Genomic DNA, 21613 nt, shown 5'->3' with positions numbered 1-21613 from the left:
GGCTGAGGCATGAGAACTGCTTGAATCCGGGAGGTGGAGACTGCAGTGAGCTGAGATTGTGCCACTGCACTTCAGCCTGGGTGACAGTGAGACTGTCTCAGAAAACAAACAAAAAGCAGTACTTCACTTATTACAAAAATTGAGTAGTTTTCCATGCCTAATCATGTTCAAAGGTAACATACCAGCTTTGTTAAGACTCCAGATTAGTAATCCAAACACCCATCATCTATTCCATTCTACTATCACGAATTATACAGGAAACTGAAGCAGAGAGGTTGTTACTTAACCCAGGTCACCCAACTACCTAGGCAGTTTGGCTAAGCTGGTGTTCTTAACCACAGCATTAGGCCATCTAATGCTCCCTCAGTTCCCTATGCTTATGTGAAATCCTGGTCACTCACCTGGAGATCCTATGGAGAGCTTCTCCCGGAGATTCACCTGGAGAGCTGCGCCACACCTATGAAGCCTGAAAATCCTGACTTGTCACTCCTGGTCCTACCCCTACTGACCAACAGTACTTGCTTCACAGTACAAAATCAGTAGTACCACTTTGTGACACAAATGAGATCCAAAGATGACCAGTTACTGCTATGGATCTAGCAAACGCTTGACCCAGTTAAGTATTCTTCTAGGGTAGTTATGTTTCTGCCAGAGGCAATGCAGGAGGTAAAGGTCAAGGGAGACATCTGTACAAAAGCGAGTAATGGGCAAAAAAAAGTTATAGAAGATAGGGGTCAGCCCAAGTGAAACAAAGGTTTTTACTGGGTCCTAAAGATGAAGTAAATCCACATTCTTACCGAATTAAATTTGCATCCTTAAAGGATTACTGACTCTGGAATAGACACAAGACAAACCAATTAGGAGGACTGAGAAGTCCATACCACAGATGGTTGAGAAGTTAGACTAAATTGGCAGTGAATTAAGTGCATAAAAGTGTCAAAGACAGACCTAAAATAACTCGACTTCCTCCAAGGCAATTCACTTTGTTACTACAACCATCTGTCAATCTGAAATCAATCCTACAAATCCTTATGTGCAAACTAAAAACTGGAGAATCGTGGACGTTTGCAACATTTAATGTGAAATTAGTTTCATACTGTTTCCTGAAGATGCTGATACAGTGTAGGCCAAATGAAACATCATAGAAGAGGCAGTATACGTATATCTTTCAGTATATCTTTCACCTTCAGAAATTTTTTTTGGGGGGACAGAGTGTTGTCCAGGCTAAAGTGCAGTGGCACAATCCTGGTTCAAGTGATTCTTGTGCCTGAGCCTCCCAAGTAGCTGGGATTACAGGCATGTGCCACCATACCAAGCTATTTTTTATATTTTTCATCAAGATGGGTTTTTGCTATGTTGTCCACACTGATCTCAATATCCTGGCCTCAAGTAATCCCCCTGCCTCAGTCACCCAAAGTGCTGGGATTTCAGGCATGAGTCACCACACCCAGCCTAGACAAATTTTATAAAAACACCGACTGTAAGGCTGGGCTTGGTGGCTCACGCCTGTAATCCCAGCACTCTGGGAGGCCGAGGCAGATGGATCACTTGAGGTCAGTTCAAGACCAGCATGGCCAATGTGGCGAATACCCTATCTCTACTCAAAATACAAAAATTAGCCGGGCATGGTGGTGCGTGCCTGTAATCCCAGCTACTCGGGAGGCTGAGAAAGGAGAATTGCTTGAACCTAAGAGGTGGAGGTTGCAGTGGGCCAAGATCAGTACACTGCACTCCAGCCTGGGTGACAAAGAGTCCGCCTAGAAAACAAACAAAAAAAATTAACTATAATTAAAAACTAAAGTTCACAGTTGGCTCCAATGTATCTCAAACTGGCAAGAGCAGACTTATAAAAAGCTAATACACATATCTAACTTGAAGACTTACATTCTTATGCTGCATTTTACCATCTGACTACTAAAAAGGAGACCAAATTACAATATTCCATCTTGGCATGCTTTTCCAATACAACAGTATTTACACAATGCAAACATCAGAATGTCTAATAAAGTTAACAAGCCAAGGCAATTTTGTTACATAAATTAACCCATTTATTATAGGCCAGTGATGTCTCAAAGAGTAGAAGAGCGTCTACTGGTCTTTCAACTCCTTCAGTCTTCTGATGGCGGACTTTACCGTGACAGCGGAAGTGGTACTGGAAAGAAAGATTCAGTTTCCAACATAATTAAGCATGTTAACATAGAAAATGGCAAATAAGTAAATCTGCCTCATTTTTGTGGTGAAGTCTCTTCCCAAATTTTCCTGGAAAGAATTATACTGAGATAGACTGCTCTACCAATACTTTGCTGCAGTCGATCCAAACATCTTACCAACATTAGATTACTTCCCCGAGTGAGTGGCTTCTAAACTACATGATGGCATCCTTTAAGAGCCATGCCTTCAGGATCTTGCAGAATTAGACATGCAAATCACATGCATCTGATTTCTCAACTAGTTTTTTTTTTAATAGGAACTCAGTTATGGACAAGCAAGCTTTAACCCCCCCTACCCCACCCCACGAAACAGAAATGGTTTTAAGAGGCTGACCCAAACTTATTAAAAGGGAATGGACAGATTACAAGAAATGAATAAATTACAAGATGGTACAGTGAGAACAATGATTAAGGAAATAGAGGACACTAAAGTGCCTTTGGGAAAGACAGCTACTGAAATGACTACAAAAATTTTACCACAAAATTCAGGAACTATACCTGAAAATCACCATCCTATATGGTGAGTATATAAATGCGAATTCACTTTCCTATCAGAACCAAGAAAGCACTCTAGTTCCCATTTTCCATTCTCCCCTAATAAAAACCCACACAAGGTGTGTGTGTGTATATATATGTATGTATTTCAACATTTTCCACTTCAGTTTAAGTTTAAATTGTCTGAAACTTAAAAATCCAATTCTTTAATTACACTAGCCATATATGTACTTAGTGTAGTGGACAACACAGGTCTGGACACTGGTTTGTAGTGTAGTGTTTGTAGTATCACCCTGTCAGGTGCTACTAAGTTGCAGATTCACAAACCTGCAGCAGTCTAACACTGTTCAGAAAGACGAAATTGTGGTGGTCCTGATGGCCTCAAGTTTCCAAATACAGTTTTGAACTAATTGACCTCTTCACCTATTTTTGTCAAAACTTGCAATGCACACCAACGTTCAGTAGATTCAGCCCCACTAACGGACCTGCACAGTATCATGACAATGTTCACAACCATGTGCCCAGTGACCATCTAATTCTAAAGCAGTCTGTGAATAGATTTCCGACTTCTATTTGGTAGTTTTGTGTTTACTCTTTCAATAACTGAAAATAAATCACCACAAAAGAATCCTGAAAATACAAGGACACCCTTAGTCTCTCGGTCCTGAGAAAGTGTTAACACTAGTCCATCCAGCAACAACCTGGAATGTGGGCCTATGTGGCCCCCCCACTTCGAAATACAAGGAAACAGACTCACTTGTATGTCCAGGCACCACCGGCCACTGTCTTCATGCAGGAACCACAGTGCCAGATCCCCACAGCTCGTCTCTTCATCTTGGTCTATAAAAGAGAAACAATTTTCACCATGAACCAAGTATTTTATCTTACAAGCATCCAGAAGTCTAAATTTGGATTCACCTTATTGTCAAGGATGTGAAAGCCTTCCTTCCTCCCTCAAAAACAAAAACAAGGATTGATGTAATGCAGTATTTTGCACATAAACGTTCAAACCTTTATCAAACAAAAATCCCTCCTAGAACAAGTAGAATGGTATTAGACGGACAGACTAGACATCTTGGGGGTTGGTACAGAAACATCAGTAGACAAAACTGATGGAATCATTTCCCACAAAGCAGGTTTGGCTTAGGCTGGGGGCACTCTGTCAAATGATTATTTTACCCATTAACTTTTAAGTGGTTTTCTTTAAATGAAAAACGTTTCACAAAATCTAAAGTTACCATCAACACTTTTATCTTAAAACTCATGACCAACGAATGGCACGAGTAATTCTAACTGCTCACGAGCACACGGCTTATAAAATACCTTGAAGTCAGACCTCACCTGGGTAAGAAACCTGCCCTCCCTCTGCCCTCACCAGACTTTGCCTTACTTACTTTGCCACAGAAAGAGCAAGTGTACTTGGCGTGCTGGCTGATTTCAATTTTCTTCACCATTTTCCGGAGGGAGGCCCCATAGCGGGTTCCGTATTTACCGACGATCCCGACTTTCTTGGTACGTTTGGCCTGTTTAGAGTGAAGGGAGAAACCAGTGAAAGTTAGACCTGGAACCCAGGCAGGCCCCGGAGCCCCCACACACCGTTCCTCCACCTCACTGACGTGTGACCGACATGTGAATTACATGTGACCTAGTTTTCCCTAAATTCAACCCAACAAAACCAGTGTCCAGGGCTCGCCGCGCGCTCCGAACGCCCGGCGTTAACCCAGCCGGAGCGCGCCAGGACCAGGTAAGGCGCCCCCGCTCCTCCGCCTTGGGGCAGCGTCCGACAGTGGTGTCTCCTGCGAAGGCATGGAGACAGGAGAGAACACGGGGCAAGGCAGGTGAGAAGACGGGTGCAGGAGAAGAAAACAAGGACAGATGCAGGGAGATAGAGACCTAGGCCGCACAGAGATCCGCACTCACCATGTCGCCGCGAACTAGGTCCGAGCCCAGAGAGGAAAAAACGCGGTGCGCAGGCGCGGTATTAGGCGGACGAGCGGAAGTGGCTGGTGGAGGCCTAGCTAGGAACTGAGCTCTATGGTTCGGGCGTTTTCCGGCGCCCTCCTGAGAAATGTTTGCAATTGTAAGGTATCTCTCTCACGCAGGTTTACCCGGATTCGCAAACTATGGCGACAAACAACCATAGCAGAAGCATGTCCAGATTATTTCAGATATATTATAAAATCCTGCAAAGGTACGAGTTCCTCCATTCGATGCACAGCGCTTGGCTTGGAGAAGTGCATAAATCTTAACGTCTGTGGGGTCGGGCGCGGTGGCTCACGCCTTAATTCTAACACTGTGGGAGGCGGGGCGGGTCAGGAGTTCTAGACCAGCCTGGTCAGCAGGATGAAACCCCGTCCCTATTCCAAATCTCATTTCTTTCCCCGCTGCATCATATTCTCTAAAAGTGGCTGACTCTGCAGGATGCTAGCGACAGTAGTGACTAAAATCCAAAGTTCCACTCCGAGAGCAAGTTGCAGGCCAGCAGCAAACAATCGTATAGCCACATTAAGAAGTTAGATAGTTCAAACTGATCAGAGTTCTGAAGGAAAGGACGATGGTTCCGCCCGCGACTAATTCAGAAGAGCCTGGCGTTCCCTGAGGAAAGTCTGAGATTGGAAGGCTGGAGAAAAGTTAACAGTCACCTTGGAGTTTTGTGTTCCAGCTGCTCCATCTCAGTGCAGATGGCCCGCCTTCCACTTCATTTCAGAACCCACTCCCATGGCCCCACACTAGACTGTTAGGCAGCTTCCTGGTCCAGGCCTGAACCCTTAAACTCTAACATCTTACCCACCCACCATCAATTCTCTGTCCCTCCAGGTCTCTCAAAGGGGTCAGCAGGGAAGAACTGGATTTCTGGTTGAGGTCTGGGGTGGGGAGGGTGTGTTCTGGGACTAGACACATGATTTTCTTTCTTCATGTAGAACTAGGAAGTTTGGCTGCCTTTTTTCAGGGATGGCTAATCCAGAGAGAGGATAAGAAGTTCAGAAAAATACTGGAATAAGACTATAAGAGAGAATCCATGATTTGAGGACCAAGAAAGACCATGAGAGCTGAAAGGCATTGTGTGGCCTTGATTCCAATCAGAACTCTGGTAACAAGTAGCTTCCATTCCCAAAGCTTAATATTAACAATATTAACTGTCTCGAATAATTTTGCACCTGTTCACTTTTCCTCACAATTATATTAAAATCAACTTGCATACCTGGGCTGAGGTGGGAAGATCACTTGAGCCTGGGAGGTTGAGGCTGCACTAAGCTGTCATTATGCCACTGCAGTCCAGCCTGGGAAACAGAGTGAGAGCCTGTCTCAAAAAATATATGTAAATCAAATCACAGCAACTTGTAGACAGCTGTGCACTTCATATGGTTACAATTGTCGGAAGGTAACACATGGTAGGCACTGAGTATTTTATATGGATGTGCTCATTTAATTTTCCATTATCCTTTATGATAGGAATTATTATCTTCATTACTAAGAAAAAGAGAGAAAGTCTCATGTAATGATTAGGAACTTAGAGGCTCTGGATTCAGTCTGGGTTCAAAACAACTATTTACCAGCCGTGGGACCTCTGACAAGTTATTATATTCTTTCTTTTTTCTGTTTTTTTATTTTTTATTTTTTAAATTTATTATTTATTTAGTTTTATTTTGAGACAGAGTCTCTCTTGCAAAGGATTCTTTGAGGCCAGGAGTTCTAGGCACCCTGGACAATATAGCAAGACCCCATCTCCACAAAAAATAAAAATAATAAGCCAGTTATGGTGGCACACACCTGTGGTTCTAGCTGCTCAGGAGGCTGAAATGTGAGGATTGCTTTAGCCCAGGAGTTCAGAGGTTACAGTGAGCTATGATCACACCATTGCACTCCAACCTGGACAACAGAGTGAGATCCTTTCTCAAAACAAAAAAAAAAAGAAAAAAGCAACTCAATCTCAGGGAAGTTAAGAATCTTGCTCAATGTCACACAGCAATTAGAACTCAAATCCGGTCTGTCTGACCCCAAAGTTAGTTCTCCTAATTGCTGGCTTGTACTACTCTAAATCATAATATTTAGTGCACTGAAAAAGCACATTAGAAAACATACTTGAATTAGAATCAGGTCCCTGGCACTCGGTCTGGGCCATGCTCTGTAACTACCTTGTGGTTTGACTTTAGGTAAGCCACAGTGCCCACATGAAGAACAACCTCCCCACCTCCCAGCAACCACCATCTTTGTTTACAAGGAGCTGGACCAGGTGGTCTCCAAGGTCCTGTCCCGTTCTTCCCTCCCATGATTCCAGGAAGAGCTTCCAGACTTTGAGTGCCATTGGGGCAGTGACCAACCATGTGCTTTATGTCATCACATCTTGCACATTTTTGTGGAAAAAGGGTAGTAGTCTCTTTATCCTCCCCAATCTGTTATTCCAACTCTGGCTGTGTAAATTCAAGGAGGAGATAAAGCAAAAAGTAGTGGATAGTGGGAATAGTTAAATTGATTTTTGCATACATTTTTGAATTTTCTAATTATCTTTTATAATAAGCATGTGTTTCTTTTATAATCTAAAAAACTCCCATTAAAAAAAAAATCCAAGCATCTCCAGTAACAACGAGTATACCTACCGCCCCAGATCTCAGGGTTTGTTTTTATTTGTTTTGTTTTGTTTTGTTTTGTTTTGTTTTGAGACAGGGTCTTGCTCTGTCCTCCAGGCTGGTGTACAGTGGTGTGATCACAGCTCACTATAGCCTTGACCTCCCCAGGCTCAAGCAATCCTTTCACTTCAGTCTCCTGAGTAGTGCCCAGATAATTTTTTTATTTTTGTAGAGATGGTCTCGCCATGTCGCCCAGGCTGGTCTGGAATTCCTGGGTTCAAGCAATCCTCCAGCCTCAGTCTTCCAGAGTGCTGGAATTACAGGCATGAGCCACCATGCCTGGACCCCAGATCTTGGTTTGTAATATCATTCTTTAATGAAAGGAACCAGGGCCCCTCAGAGAAGTGACTCATTCTAGGACTGCAGCAGGAAATATACAAGGTGAGACTGTAGTATCTTGTAGTGCTAGAAAATAAGGAAATGTTCAGAAAACCCTACACTGATGGAGATATGTCAGAGAGACACAGGAGTCAACTGAAAGAACTCCGAATAGCCAAAGCTAGAAAATTTTGAGCAATAAATAAAGTAGTATTGATTTATAACCCAAGTGTAAAATAAATATCCATGGGTCCACGTAGATATAAATAAGTGATAGACTAAATAAATAAATGAAGGACAAGAGGCAATTCTCTGTCACCCAGGCTGGAGTGTGGTGGCGTGATCTTGGCTCACTGCAACCTCTGCCTCCTGGGTTCAAGCAATTCTCCTGCCTCAGCCTCCTGAGCAGCTGGGACTATAGGCATGCACCATCACGCCCAGCTAATTTTTGTATTTTTAGTAGAGATGGGGTTTCACCATGTTGGCCAGGCTGGTCTCGAACTCCTGACCTCGTGATCCACCTGCCTCGACCTCCCAAAGTGCTAGGATTACAGGCGTGAGCCGCTGCGCCTGGCCAAGAAGAATTTCAAATAATTTATGTGGATATTCTGCCCTCGAGGGTGAGCATAACTCCCCACTTCCTAAATGTGGGTTGCACAGAATGACTTCCTTCCAAAAAGCACAGTATAGAAAGGGGAAAAAAGAGTAACTTTATGGCCAACATGACCTCAGCCAAGGTGATGAAGGTCAACATCAGAAGTGATAAGTCATCTTGTTAGTATGTCCCCTTGATGGGGAATGAAAATGGCACTTTGCCTTTGTGATCTTCCTCCCAAAACCCATATCCTCAGGCTAATTGTGAGAACAACAGACAAATTCCAAAAGAGGGACATCCTTCAATATACCTGACCAGGGCTCCTTAAAACTGTCAAACCAGGAAAGCCTGAGAAACTGTCACAGCCAAGAGGAACCTAAGGTGACATGATGACTAAATGTAACATGATGTCTTAGAACAAAAAAAGACAATACATTAAAAATTAGGAAGATCCAAATAAAGTATAGATTTTAGGTCATAATAATGTATTAATCTTGCTTTATTAATTGTAACCAATTTACCATACTAATGTTAAGATGTTGCCGGGCGCGGTGGCTCACACGTGTAATCCCAGCACTTTGAGAAGCCGAGGTGGGCAGATCACAAGGTCAGGACATTGAGACCATCCTGGCTAACACAGTGAAACTGTGTCTCCTTTTTTTTTTTTTTTTTGGAGACGGAGTTCCGCTCTGTCGGCCCTAGGCTGGAGTGCAGTGGCCAATCTCAGCTCACTGCAAGCTCTGCCTCCCGGGTTACGCCATTCTCCTCCTCAGCCTCCCCAGTAGCTGGGACTACAGGCGCCGCCACCCTCGCCCGGTCTAGTTTTTGTATTTTAGTAGAGACCGGGATTTCACCGTGTTCCCAGGATGGTCCTCGATCTCTGACCTCGGTGATCCCGCCCTCCTCGGCCTCTTCCAAAGATGCTGGGATTACAGGCTTGAGCCACCGCGCCCGGGCCCCAAAACTGTGTCTCTACTAAAAATTCAAAAAATTAGCCAGGCATGGTGGCACGTGCCTATAATCCCAGCTACTCGGGAGGCTGAGGCAGGAGAATCACTTGAACCTGGGAGGTGGAGGTGGAGTAAGCTGAGATCGCGCCACTGCACTCCAGCCTGGGCGACAGAGGAAGACTTCGTCTCAAAAAAAAAAAAAATTGTTAACAATAGAGAGAATTGGGTAAGGGTGTACAAAGCTACTCTCTCAATTTTTTTTTTTTTTTTTACATAATTCTAAAACTGTTCTACAAAATAAAGTCTATTTTAAAACAACCACCCACCACCACCACCCAAAGAGGTCACCACAAGTCAATTCCATGAGAACAGGGCTTATGTTGTTCGCCTCTGCATCCCAGGACCTATACAAGAGCCTGACATGACAGCAGTAATATCTGTTGAATGGGGGATAGTTACCTTGCATGGTATAATGGTGATGGGTATATGAAGCGTTTTATATGTTTTGGTTTCTCTGGAAGCCCAAACTGGAAACTGAGGCCCAGGGAGGTCAAATGACTTGCCCAAGGTCACATAGCCATTAAGTGACATCTAGACGTGTGTTCTCTCCACTGTACCACATGATTCAAATCTCTAGGTCTCTTTCCTCAGCTGCAAAATGAGTACATTATACACCTCTTAAGGGTCTCCAGAGGATAAAATAACTTTCATGAAGTGTCTAGTGGACATTTTAAAATACTGGCCAGTGTGTTTGTTGAGATCCTGCTGCTGCTGCTACTACCTGATTTCAACATCTCTTTCTGCCTTTTCTCTCTTTCTTTCTTTTTTTTTTTTTTTTTGAGACGGAGCCTCCTTCTGTTGCCCAGGCTGGAGTGCTGTGGCGCCATCTCCAAGCTCCGCCTCCCGGGTTCACGCCATTCTCCTGCCTCAGCCTGCGTCCGTAGTAGCTGGGACTACAGGCGCCCTCCACCATGCCCGGCTATTTTTTGTATTTTCAGTAGAGATGGGGTTTCACCGTGTTAGCTAGGATGGTCTCAATCTCCTGACCTCGTGATCCGCCCGCCTCGGCTTCCCAAAGTGCTGGGATTACAGGCGTGAGCCACCGCGCCCGGCCACCTTTCTGCCTTTTCAATCGTCTCTCCTCTTCTGCCATACTCAAGGAACTACAGAAGATCTGCCTTCTCCTTTCCCTTAAAAATATGCCCATCTCTTTTCTCCTTAATTTCTTTAGCTTGAACACAATGAAACCACTACAGTCATGGTAACTGCTACTTGAGGCCCACAAAGGGAGTGAGACGTGCTCAAGATGTTTTGCTTCCACCACAGGCCTCATGCACCCTCTGCCCCCATAGGTTAGGGTGGAAGATGGCAAGGGGCCAAGGGAACAAGTCCCTCTTCCTTCAGAAGGGAAATGCACTGCATTTTGGGGTTGTCTGGAAAGCTCTCCACCTAAACATTGCCTGCCTCCAGAAAACTATAAATTAAAACAAAAACATATCCATATTGGTACAAACAAAGGAAACTAGTGGAAGGAATCTTAAACACTCACCACGGTCCTCCCTTTTCAGACTGTGCCTCTTGGCCAAGCAGGATGGTGCTCAATTGACCTGGGGAGTGGGTGAGTCAGCTTCATGCTGGGGCAGTCCAGGCAGAGCTGAGGTGAGCCATCCTGGGCTGGCGCTAGTTAGCAAATGTGCTACCTCCCCCACGCCCTCCACTGCAGAGCCTCCTACGTCTCTGGCCTTCAGGGGGTCTGAGAGAGAGAGCAAGAGAAGAGGGAATGCATGAGTAGGAATGCAATAAGCAGCTGAAAATGAGACACTCCATAATAGGAGGAAATTGTTCATGTTCAGAGCAATTTTGTCAAAACTGAACAATTCTCTTTAAATAGCAAGCTTGAGGATGTACAAATAGCACTCGTGAAATCAGCTCTGAGTGACTTCAGAGAATTGGCCCTCTCCTAAAGTCTCAATTTGTCTCATCTGTGGGCTCATAAATTTCCATCCCTATTAGAGGACATCCGGTGTAGAGAATGTTAACTGTAATGTGTCCCCATAAAAAACTCGGTAAAAATCACTGCTGACTCACCTCTGCTCTTGAGGAGCCCTCAACATTCACTCTTTGCCTTTAGAAAAATAAGTAAGTTGGGTGGGCATGGTGGCTCATGCCTGTAATCCTAGCACTTTGGGAGGCCGAGGCGGGTGGATCACGAGATCAGGAGATCGAGACCATCCTGGCCAATGTGGTGAAACTCCATCTCTACTAAAAAAAATAATACAAAAAATTAGCCAGGTGTGGTGCCGGGCGCCTGTAGTCCCAGCTACTCGGGAGGCTGAGGCAGGAGAATGCTGTGAACCCAGGAGGAGGAGAGTGAGCTGAGATTGCACCACTGCACTCCAGCTTGGGTGAGAGAGCGAGACTCTTGTCTCTAAATAAATAAAGAAAAATAAGGAAAAATAAATAAGTTAAAAGTTGCCTCCAGAGAGGAGTTCTTGTAGCTGTTAACCAGTTCTCTTGGGGCATATGGAACATTTTATTCTTGAAAGAAATCTGAGGTGCAAGCGTCATTCCAAGTTCTTCTTGTGCTGGAGACAGAAAGGGTGTATCGGGGCGTTTTTCTTTCACTTCGTGCCTCAAGAGAGCCTGCTCTCCACAAAGCCCCTGGTGGCCACAGACAAGAGTGGGGCCCGTACAGCATTGTTGAGAGCCCTGTGAGCCCAGAGCCACAGGCAAGAGCTGACCCAGCAGGAGAGGTGAGGCCCTCCAAGGCAGTCCTGGATGCCCCGCAAGAATAAGAGTGCGGGAAATTGACCTAGGCAACCCTCCATTCCTTTCCTCCTTCTCGCCTCAAATTCCGTTTAAACTCGTTCTAGTTATTAATGGACCCATCACAGAGCATTTACACAGGAAGGGCACGCGTAAAGACTGGAGTAGTCACTTGGCAACTTTTTTTTTTTTTTTTTTGAGACGGAGTCTTGCTTCGTCGCCCAGGCTGGAGTGCAGTGCCCAGATCTCAGCTCACTGCAAGCTCCGCCTCCCGGGTTTACGCCATTCTCCTGCCTCAGCCTCCCCAGTAGCTGGGACTACAGGCGCCCGCCACCTCGCCCGGCTAGTTTTTTTTTTTTTGTATTTTTTAGTAGAGATGGGGTTTCACCGTGTTAGCCAGGATGGTCTCGATCTCCTGACCTCGTGATCCGCCCGTCTCGGCCTCCCAAAGTGCTGGGATTACAGGCTTCAGCCACCACGCCCGGCCGGCAACTCTTAAGTGGGATAAGGTATGTTAAAAGAAAAACTTTCAACAAATTAAATTTAACAGAGTTTAATTAAGCAAAGAATGATTTGTGAATTGGACAGCCCCCGCAACCAGAGAGGTTCAGAGCAGCTCCAGGGTTGCCACATGGTTGGATCACATTTATGGACAGAACAAAGAAAGTAACATACAGAAAAGGGAAGTGAGGACAGAAAGAGCTGGATTGGTTGCAACTCCACATTTGCCTTATTTGAACACAGTGCCAACGGTTGGCCACCTGTGATTGGCTGAAATGTGGCTGCAGTAATTGCCTGAGACTTGGCTACTTGTTACAAGCGTGGGTCCCAGTCTGTTTACCAATCCAGTTAGGTTACAGTTCACTCTGTACAGAGAAACTTTTAGGCCAACTTTAAAATATGTAAGGAGGCAGCATTGGATTAAATTTAATTTAATGAGTAGCAGGAGGCGGAGGTTGCAGTGAGCTGAGATCACACCATTGCACTCAAGCCTGGGCAACAGAGAGAGTCTCTGTCTCAAAATAAATAAATAAATAAATAAATAAATAATTTAATGGGTAGATCAATATGAAACAATGGTCAAATCATGTGAAGTGAGTCATTTTCAGTATGAAGAATTTGATACAATTTTTGTAAAACCAGATTCTATGTGTATTTTACATACATTTGTATGCATAGAGAATGATTTACAAATGACTTCATCTCAAATTATTTAGTTATTACTTCTAGGAGGTAGGGCTGAGGGCGGGAGGGAGGAGAATGCAGGACTCTTATTTTTGAGCTTATACATTTCTAGATGAATTTTTTTTTTTTTTTTTTTTTGGATATGGAGTCTCACTCTGTTGCCCAGGCTGGAGTACAGTGTCACGATCTCAGCTTACTGCAACCTCCGCCTCCCGGGTTCAAGCAATTCTCCTGCCTCAGCCTCCTGAGTAGCTGAGATTACAGGCAACCGCCACCATGTCCAGCTAATTTTTTTTTGCATTTGTAGTAGAGACGGGTTTTCGCCATGTTGGCCAGGGTGGTCTCAAACTCCTGACCTCAGGTCATCCGCCCGCCTTGGACTCCCAAGGTGCTGGGATTACAGGCATGAGCCACCGCGCCCAGCCTTAGATGTATTTTTACATCAAGTTCATAATATTGGAAAGAAGGCACTGCAGAGCAGTAGGTGGAAGGACCGCCTTTTCCATAAGTGCTGCTGAGCTAACTGCATATTCATATGGAAAAAATTAACCTTGGCCTTACCTCGCCCCATATACAAAAATAAACTGCAGGTGGATTGTAGAGCTAAACATTAAAGGCAAAACACAAAAGCTTCTACAACATACTATTTTCTTTTCTTTTCTTTCTTTTTTTTTTTTTAGACGAAGTCTTGCTCTGTTGCCCAGGCAGCCTCGCCCTGTCCCCCCGGCTGGAGTGCAGTGGCACGATCTCAGCTCACTGCAACCTTTGCCTCCTGGGTTCAAGTGATTCTTCTGCCTCAGCCTCCTGAGTGGCTAGGACTACAGGACTACAGGCATGCACCACCACGCCCAGCTATTAGTAGAGATGTGGTTTCACCATGTTGGTCAGGCTGGTCTCGAACTCCTGACCTCAGGTGATCCACGTGCCTCAGTCTCCCAAAGTGCTGGGATTACAAGCATGAGACACCGCACCTGGCCTCACAACATACTATTTTATAACCTGGGGTCATGGTTACATGGATGTTTATTTTAAAATATTTTGTTAAACTGTAAATTGTTTTATGAACTTTTCTGTATATTGTCTTTTGCCCCCAAAAAGAGGGGTTAAAAAAAGAGAAAAGAGCCTCAAAATCTGTTGAATAGGGGTGGGAGAGAAATGTGTGTAGAGGATCTTGCAAAATCAAATAACTGTTGATAGTCATGATGCCCAAAAGACTGTGACTCACAGGCTTCTTAATGCTTTCTGCTGTGGTCGGGAATTCATTTCCTTCACTGAGACCTCACAGAAAAACACAAAACCAAACCAAAACACAGGTAGAAGAGACTTCTCCAAGTAACCCTCTTTAAACTTCCAAGCCATTTTTTATGTTGGTAATTCTGAACTTGGTGAGAAGTGGGAGGATGGAGTAAATATAAGGTTGGACTTCATTCTCTCCCCTTTGCAAAAAAGAGGATAGAACTTCAAGAAGCACTGAGGTTCTAACAGACAAGAATGAACAGACAAGGCAACACCTCAGAGCCAGTGGTGTGGGGATGACACCTCCTGCTCGATTTCTCAGCTCTCCCACTGATCTAGAAAAAGGCTCCTCTGAAGCCAAGAAGGAAAAAGACATGATTAATTCAAGCACAAGTGGATCAAGACTAACAGGATCCTTTGCTGCCTCTTAGAGGCTTCCTTGATGCCAGCCCTAGAGGCAGAAATCAAGCAGGATCACTCCGGAAACAAGATACCTCTCAGTGACCCTGGCGAGGGAAGGCAGAGACCAGCTCCATGGGCCAGAGGTGACGTCTAGTAAAATCCTGTAAGGGTACAATTGATGGCAGGGACAGGAGTGGGAGCAGATGGGCCCAGATTTTCTTCATTTCAGTTGACGCTTCCAGAAAAAACAGTTCTGGGGGTCTGGACTGTGCTGTGAAATGAAGGAGGAAAAGGAGTTAGTGTGGAAACATTAATACCACTTTAAACCCAGTGATATTCACTGTCTATATAAATAAGCCCAAGTGTCTTTTGCTGAATTATGCAGAACTGGCTAGGTGACTCTTAACAAATTTCAGAGGTACATATGGGATGGTCTAAGTTAAAATAGATAGGCTACATGGTATAAATAAAATTTGCTTTGGAGGACCTCAGGGACATCTCAAAGCGAGAGTTCATTTTTTTCCAGAAAACTGAGATTCAACTAGAGGCCTCAGATGGAGGCTCGACAGGCCGTATTTACTAAGACTACAGACGAATAATGGTTTTAAATATGAGCACCAGGCAGGGTGCAGTGGCTCACGCTTGTAATCCCAGCACTTTGGGAGGCCGAGGTGGGTGGATCACCTAGGGTCAGGACTTCAAAACCACCCTGGCCAACATAGTGAAACCCCATCTCTACCAAAAATACAAAAATTAGCCAGATGTGGTGGCTGGTGCCTGTAATCCCAGCTACTCGGGAAGCTGAGGCAGGAGAATTCCTTGAACTCAGTGGGTGGAGGTTACACTGAGCTGAGATCACCTCACTGCACTCCAGTCTGGGTGACAGAGTGAGATTCTGCCTCAAATAAATAAATAAATAAGGGCACCAAATTGCAAGGAATGAGAGCAAGGCCTCCCATTGGCAGCCACTGACCTGACTTCTTGCAATATCACGAGGGCCACTCTGTGCTGCAGGTCCCAGGGTGAATACAGCAGGAATTTAGTAATTTAATGATGATCGGTGATTCACCAGAGCAACACTGGGTATGAAGGTCTCTAAAATCACCTGTACATTTCCCTTTTATTTTTGAAGCATAACCATTGTATTACACCCCTTATACCCATCGTATCCTAACCACATTCCTGGAGGAGAAACTGTGAATGGGAATAGAGAATGAGATCCTAAGAGATCCGAGTCCATAGAGCCCACATAAAAGCTGCATCAAAACTCTGGTGGGGACCGAGTGAGCAGCAGGCAGGTGGAAGCATCTCGGGAGATGTCCACAGGGCCCCGGGTGAGGGCTTCTTCATGTTTCTCTAGCCGTGTGATTCAGATACACAGAGCAGAGGCTTTGGATGGGCACTGGGGCAGGTGAGGAAGAAATATTCCTTCCTGAAGTTCTCTAAAGATCTGCCTGTGATCCAAAATCCTTTCTACTTCCTGGGCCTTGACTCATTCCAGAGATTTTTCCCTAATGAAGTGACTGTGTTGTTTCCATTGACAAGACCCCTAAGTCTGCAAAAATCCATGCAAACAACATGTGGGCAAAATTTATGTACAATTTTAGCATTTCTTTTCATACAGGGTCTGTCCCTATTGGACCACCTCCCATCATGCCACACAGGACATGAACGACTATGTCCTTCTCCATACCTGCATTAAATCTCTGGGTCCATTGCCAATTATAAACCTCCAAGGGCAATAGCCATGAGGTGATGTACAGTCATGCATCACTTAATAATCAGGATACATTCTGAGAAATTCGTCATTAGGCAATTTTGTCACTGCATGAATCTCACAGAGTGTACTTACACTAACCTAGATAGTAGCATCCAGTAAACGTCTGGGCTATACGGTCTAGCATATTGCTCCTAGGCTACAAACCTGTATAGCATGTTACTGTGCTGAATATGTAGGCACTTGTAACACAATGGTAAGTGTTTCTGTATCTAAACATATCTAAACATAGGAAAGGTAATGCATTGTGCTGCAGCATTACAATGGCTATGACAGATACTAGGCAACAGGAATTTTCCAGCTCCATTATAATCTTAAGAGACCACCATGGTACATGCAGTCCATTGTTGACCAAAAGTTGTTATGTGGTGAATGACTATAATTGGCTTTTCAGAGCAACCACTCACAAGGGGGTGTAGTATAGCTTACTAGATGAAACTGCAGCCATTGCTCTAGTTTTTGCTCTTCGAAAAGTGAGTGCCTGATTTGGACAAAATCATAATAAAATTTAGATAGAGCCAACATTTGTCCTCTGGAAGCTTCTGACAAGACACAAGTCACTGTTATAATAGTCAAATGTCAAACTGGTATATCTAACAAAATTAAAACAAAGAGCTAGGAGTGAGAAGATCTAAGAAAATTCAGGTGGCCCAAAGGAAAGCCGAGACAAGACATTCTCTCTCGGCCTTTGGCCCCGGATTTTCATTTCAGCAGATAATGAGGGGACCAAAGGCTTAGTTATTTATGGAGATCTGGGGCCACAGCAGAGCTCCTCGTGGCAGTATAAGCCAGTGGAAAGCAGACTCAAGGGCTAACCCCATAGTCCTCCTTAGCAAGCTGGGAGAAGCAACTGATGCCACTTAGACTCAGATGCTTAGACTGGGCCTTCTGGAAGAGATCTGGCCTAAGGAGCAGCCGGCAGCTTGACACAGTGACCAGCTGGAAGCACAGCAGTTGCACGCCATGCAGCAAGGTGATCATCTTCACTCATTTCCTGAGGCCAGAGCCTTCCTTATGCAGGACATGGATGCCCCGGTCCCAACTGTGCTGAGGTGTCAGGAAGCCTCCCCTGCCCCCACCCTGAACAACAGTGAGGGGGGTTAGGTGGCCTCAAAAGATCTACTCTGTCAACTGGAGCTTTTGAGAAACTCAGGAAAGGGAATTAAAAAGGATAAGAAAGTGGTGCATTCCAGTGTCTTCCTGTTCTCTGTTGCAGAGAGCCAGCAGGTGGACTGCAGAGATAGACTTGCAGCCAGGGCCGAGCCCTTCAGGAAGGGAGCCATGTACCAAACTCAGCTAACAGACCACCAAGGCACCACTGGGCCTCCTGCTGGGGAACAGCACACCTATGGGTGGGCTCTAGGGGTGGGGTGGCCTGGTTGCAGTTTCTGCTCTGCCACTTCTTAGCTTCTTAGCTGGACTTGAGCAATTTGTACTATTTCTTGGCTCCGTTTCTTCACCTGCACAATCAAAATACCACTACCTTCCTCCAAGATCGCATCAAGTGTGACAATTATGTAAAGCACTTAGTCCAGTGCCTGGCACCTAGTAAGTACTGAATAGTGAAAACAATTTAAGTCTAACAAATCCACACACCATGACGTCAGACAAATTAAGCATCTTTCATTGCTGCTGTGAAAATTGCGCTAACTCTAAACTCTAACGTACATCTGGCTCCCTGCCCTTCTGTAAGACCAGTTAGAGCAGCAGCTCCTTCTTTGGTAAAATACTTTTAAAAACTCCCATTCCTGGTTGGGTGAGGGTCTCACACCTGTAATCCCAGTAGTTTGGGAGGCTGAGGCGGGTGAATCACTTGAGGTCAGGAGTTCGAGACTAGCCTGGCCAACATGGTGAAACTCCATCTCTACTAAAAATACAAAATTAGCCGGGCGTGGTGGCAGGTGCCTGTAATCCCAGCTACTCAGGAGGCTGAGGCAGAAGAGTTGCCTGGAGGCGGAGGATGCAGTGAGCTAAGATCGTGCCACTACTCTCCAACCTGGCAACAGAGTGAGACTCTGTCTGAAAAATCAAACAAACAAAAAACCCCAAAAACTCCCATTCCTGGACACCCATTCTGGTTTTCTTCCTCATTTACTTCCCTGCACAGTTGTCTATGTTGCAGTTTGTGGGGGTCAGTCAGAACTGCTTTTTTTTCGGAAGCCACTCTTACCCTCTTGGTGACCTCATTCAGCCCATGCTGGGGCAGAATCCACAGCTCTTTCTCTGACCTTTCCACAGTCTGAAGACTCACATATCCAACTGCCTGCAGGACACCTCCCCTTGGATCTTGCTAGATTGTATGGGTTTTCCAGAAACAGGCACCAAGACAGAGTTTGGGGCACAAGATATCTATTAGGGATTAACCACCGGTGAAAGGAAGGGGATGGAGGCCTGTTTGGCAGGGGGAGAGGTGAACTGTGATATAGGCCTGCGGGAACCTTAGACAATCCAGCAGGGAGCGGAGGAAGGGAGCAGGGAGCTCTGCAGCGAATACTGCCCAGGACATAGTCCCTGGGCTATATGGTCTAGCCTATTGCCCCTAGGCTACAAACCTATATAGCATTTTCCTGTACTGAATATGCAGGCACTTGTAACACGATGTTAAGTATTTCATCAGAGCTGCCCTGCATCAGGCCAAAGTGGCCCAACCTTTGTGCCCTGCCTTGCTCAGTCATGGATGCAAGCTGCCTTAAGAAGGGTGTGACCTCAAAGTGGCTTTCTGCAGACCAGTTGTGGCCAGGTGGAAGTCATCTGCCAACTTCACTCCCCACAGCTGAGCAAGCCCCTCCTTGAAGGGGATCTGGGTGGGGTGTCTCCAAGTTTGCTAGATTATCTCCCAGCCATTTCAAACTCAACAAGTCCATAACCAAACCCTTGATTTTACCCGGCTCCCCAACCTCCCCTTCCCACTCTTTCTTCTCTTACCACTTTGCTCAGGCCAACACCAAAGTCCCAGCCTCTCTTCCACAAATGCCCCACGGTCAATCTATCTACACATATCGTTCCATCGCTTCCTTCAGAATACGTCCAGAACCCAACCACTTCTCATCTCCTCCATGGTGCAACCCATACTCAGCCACACTCCAGCACCAACCCCACAGATAGTCACAATAGCTTCATAGCTTCCTACCTAAGTGTTCCCTCTGCCCACCTTTCCTGCTCTATTTTCTGCACATGTATTGGCGTGAAATACTTTTTATTTTATTTTATTAAATAGAGACAGGGTGTTGCTATGTTGGGCCTGATTATATTTATAAAAAATAAAGAAGGGCCAGGCGTAGTGGCTCACACCTGTAGTCCTAGCACTTTGGGAGGCCGAGGTGGTAGGATCACTTGAGGCCAGGAATTTGAGACCAGTCTGGCAACATAGTGAGATGCTATGTCTTTATTTAAAATATATATATATATAATTTTATAAGTTTTAAAAATATAATCAGATTGCCTCATATGTCTGCTCAAAGCCATTTGGTGGCTTCCATTCATATTCAGAATTAAACCCAGATTCCTTTCTATGGCCTATGAGCTCTGCATCATTCTGTCCCTCTCCTCAACATTATCAACTATTGCTCTTCCCCACATGACATCCTACTCCCTCATCACTCTCTAAACCAGAGCTGCCCAACACAGGAGCCACCAGTCTCATATGGCTACTGGGCACGTGAAACCTGTGGCTAGCCCAAATTGAGATGCTGCCCATGTCAAATACATTGTTTCAGACTTAGTTCAGAAAAGAGAATGTAAAATTTCTTATTTGTTTTTTTGAGACAGTCTTGCTCTGTTGCCCAGGCTGGATTGCAGTGGCACGATCTTGGCTCACTGCAACCTCCACCTTCCAGGTTCAAGTGACTCTTGTGCCTCAGCCTCCTGAGTAACTGGGATTACAGGCGCGTGCCACCACACCTGGCTAATTTTTGTATTTTTAGTAGAGATGGGGTTTCTCCGTGTTGGTTAGGCTGGTCTGGAACTCCTGACCTCAAGTGATCCACTCACCTTGGCCTCCCAAAGTGCTAGGATTACAGGCATGAGCCACTGCGCCCAGCCCAAGAATGTAAAATTTCCCATTAATAATTTTTAAATATTGTTGGTAAATTGAAATAACATATTTAATCTATTGGGTTAAATACATTATTAATCTTTTTTTTTTTTTGAGATGGAGTTTTGCTCCTGTTGCCCAGGCTGGAGTGCAATGGCGTGATCTCAGCTCACTGCAAGCTCCGCCTCCCAGGTTCAAGCAATTCTCCTGCCTCAGCCTCCCAAGTAGCTGGGATTACAGGCACGCACCACCACACCTGACTGATTTCGTAATTTTAGAAGAAATAGGGTTTTTCCATGTTAGGCTGATCCTGAACTCCCGACCTCGGGTGATCCTCCTGCCTCAGCCTCCCTATATTATTAATCTTAAATTGAAATCTTCTATTAGAAAAGTTACAATCACATATGCAGCTTGCATTACATTACTATTGGACCATGCTGCTCTAAACCAGGGTTGGCAACTATGGGCAGTGAACAACTTCCAGCCCACTGTTGGTTTCTGTACAGCTGGTAAACAAGGAATGGTTTTTACATTTTTAAATGGCAGGAAAAAAAGAATAATTTGTGATACATGAACATTAATAAAATTCAAATTTCAGTGTCCATGAAGAGTTGTATTGGAAAAGAGAACCTACAACCATTGCTTCTCCCACTGCATAGGCTCATACTTGGTCTTCCCACAAAGGCTCATACTTTGTCTTTTGTTGGATGAATGACTGCCAGCACCTAGGACAGTGCCTGCACAAATTAGGTGCCCTATAAATATTTGTTGAGTCAGTACATTTTAAAATTCTAGATTATGGGGATTGTGTAGAAAGGACCTCATTATTTAGAGAACATGAATTACCCACTACTACAACTTGCTGTGTCCATCCCTAAGCCAGAAGAGCGGAGGTTAAGACCCCAAGCAAGCTCACACATAACGACACAGGAATGGAAAGTTGATGCTTGGCCTGGTCTCCTGCTGAGCCTGGACACAGGCACAGGCACTGCTGCAATGGCAAGAGAAGTGCAAAAAC

The 21613-nt window shown here is 44.9% G+C and overlaps 1 protein-coding gene across 1 annotated transcript; it reads right to left on the bottom strand.

Moving 5' to 3' along the window:
• Positions 1-2025: 2025 nt before the first annotated feature.
• RPL37A (ribosomal protein L37a) lies at positions 2026-4730 on the bottom strand. The gene is made up of 4 exons (XM_017895469.1): positions 4626-4730; positions 4100-4228; positions 3463-3545; positions 2026-2152 (listed from the first exon to the last, which is right to left on the bottom strand). The coding sequence occupies exons 1-4, from the start codon at positions 4626-4628 to the stop codon at positions 2089-2091; spliced, it is 279 nt and encodes a 92-aa protein (XP_017750958.1). The 5' UTR covers positions 4629-4730; the 3' UTR covers positions 2026-2088.
• Between the last annotated feature and the right edge of the window lie 16883 nt (positions 4731-21613).

This window comes from Rhinopithecus bieti, unplaced genomic scaffold, assembly GCF_001698545.2.
Source record: "Rhinopithecus bieti isolate Rb0 unplaced genomic scaffold, ASM169854v2 scaffold_26676, whole genome shotgun sequence".
In the NCBI taxonomy this organism is placed as follows: domain Eukaryota; kingdom Metazoa; phylum Chordata; class Mammalia; order Primates; family Cercopithecidae; genus Rhinopithecus; species Rhinopithecus bieti.
Note: the sequence above shows the minus strand (reverse complement) of the source record. Positions and strands in the feature narration are given on the sequence as shown.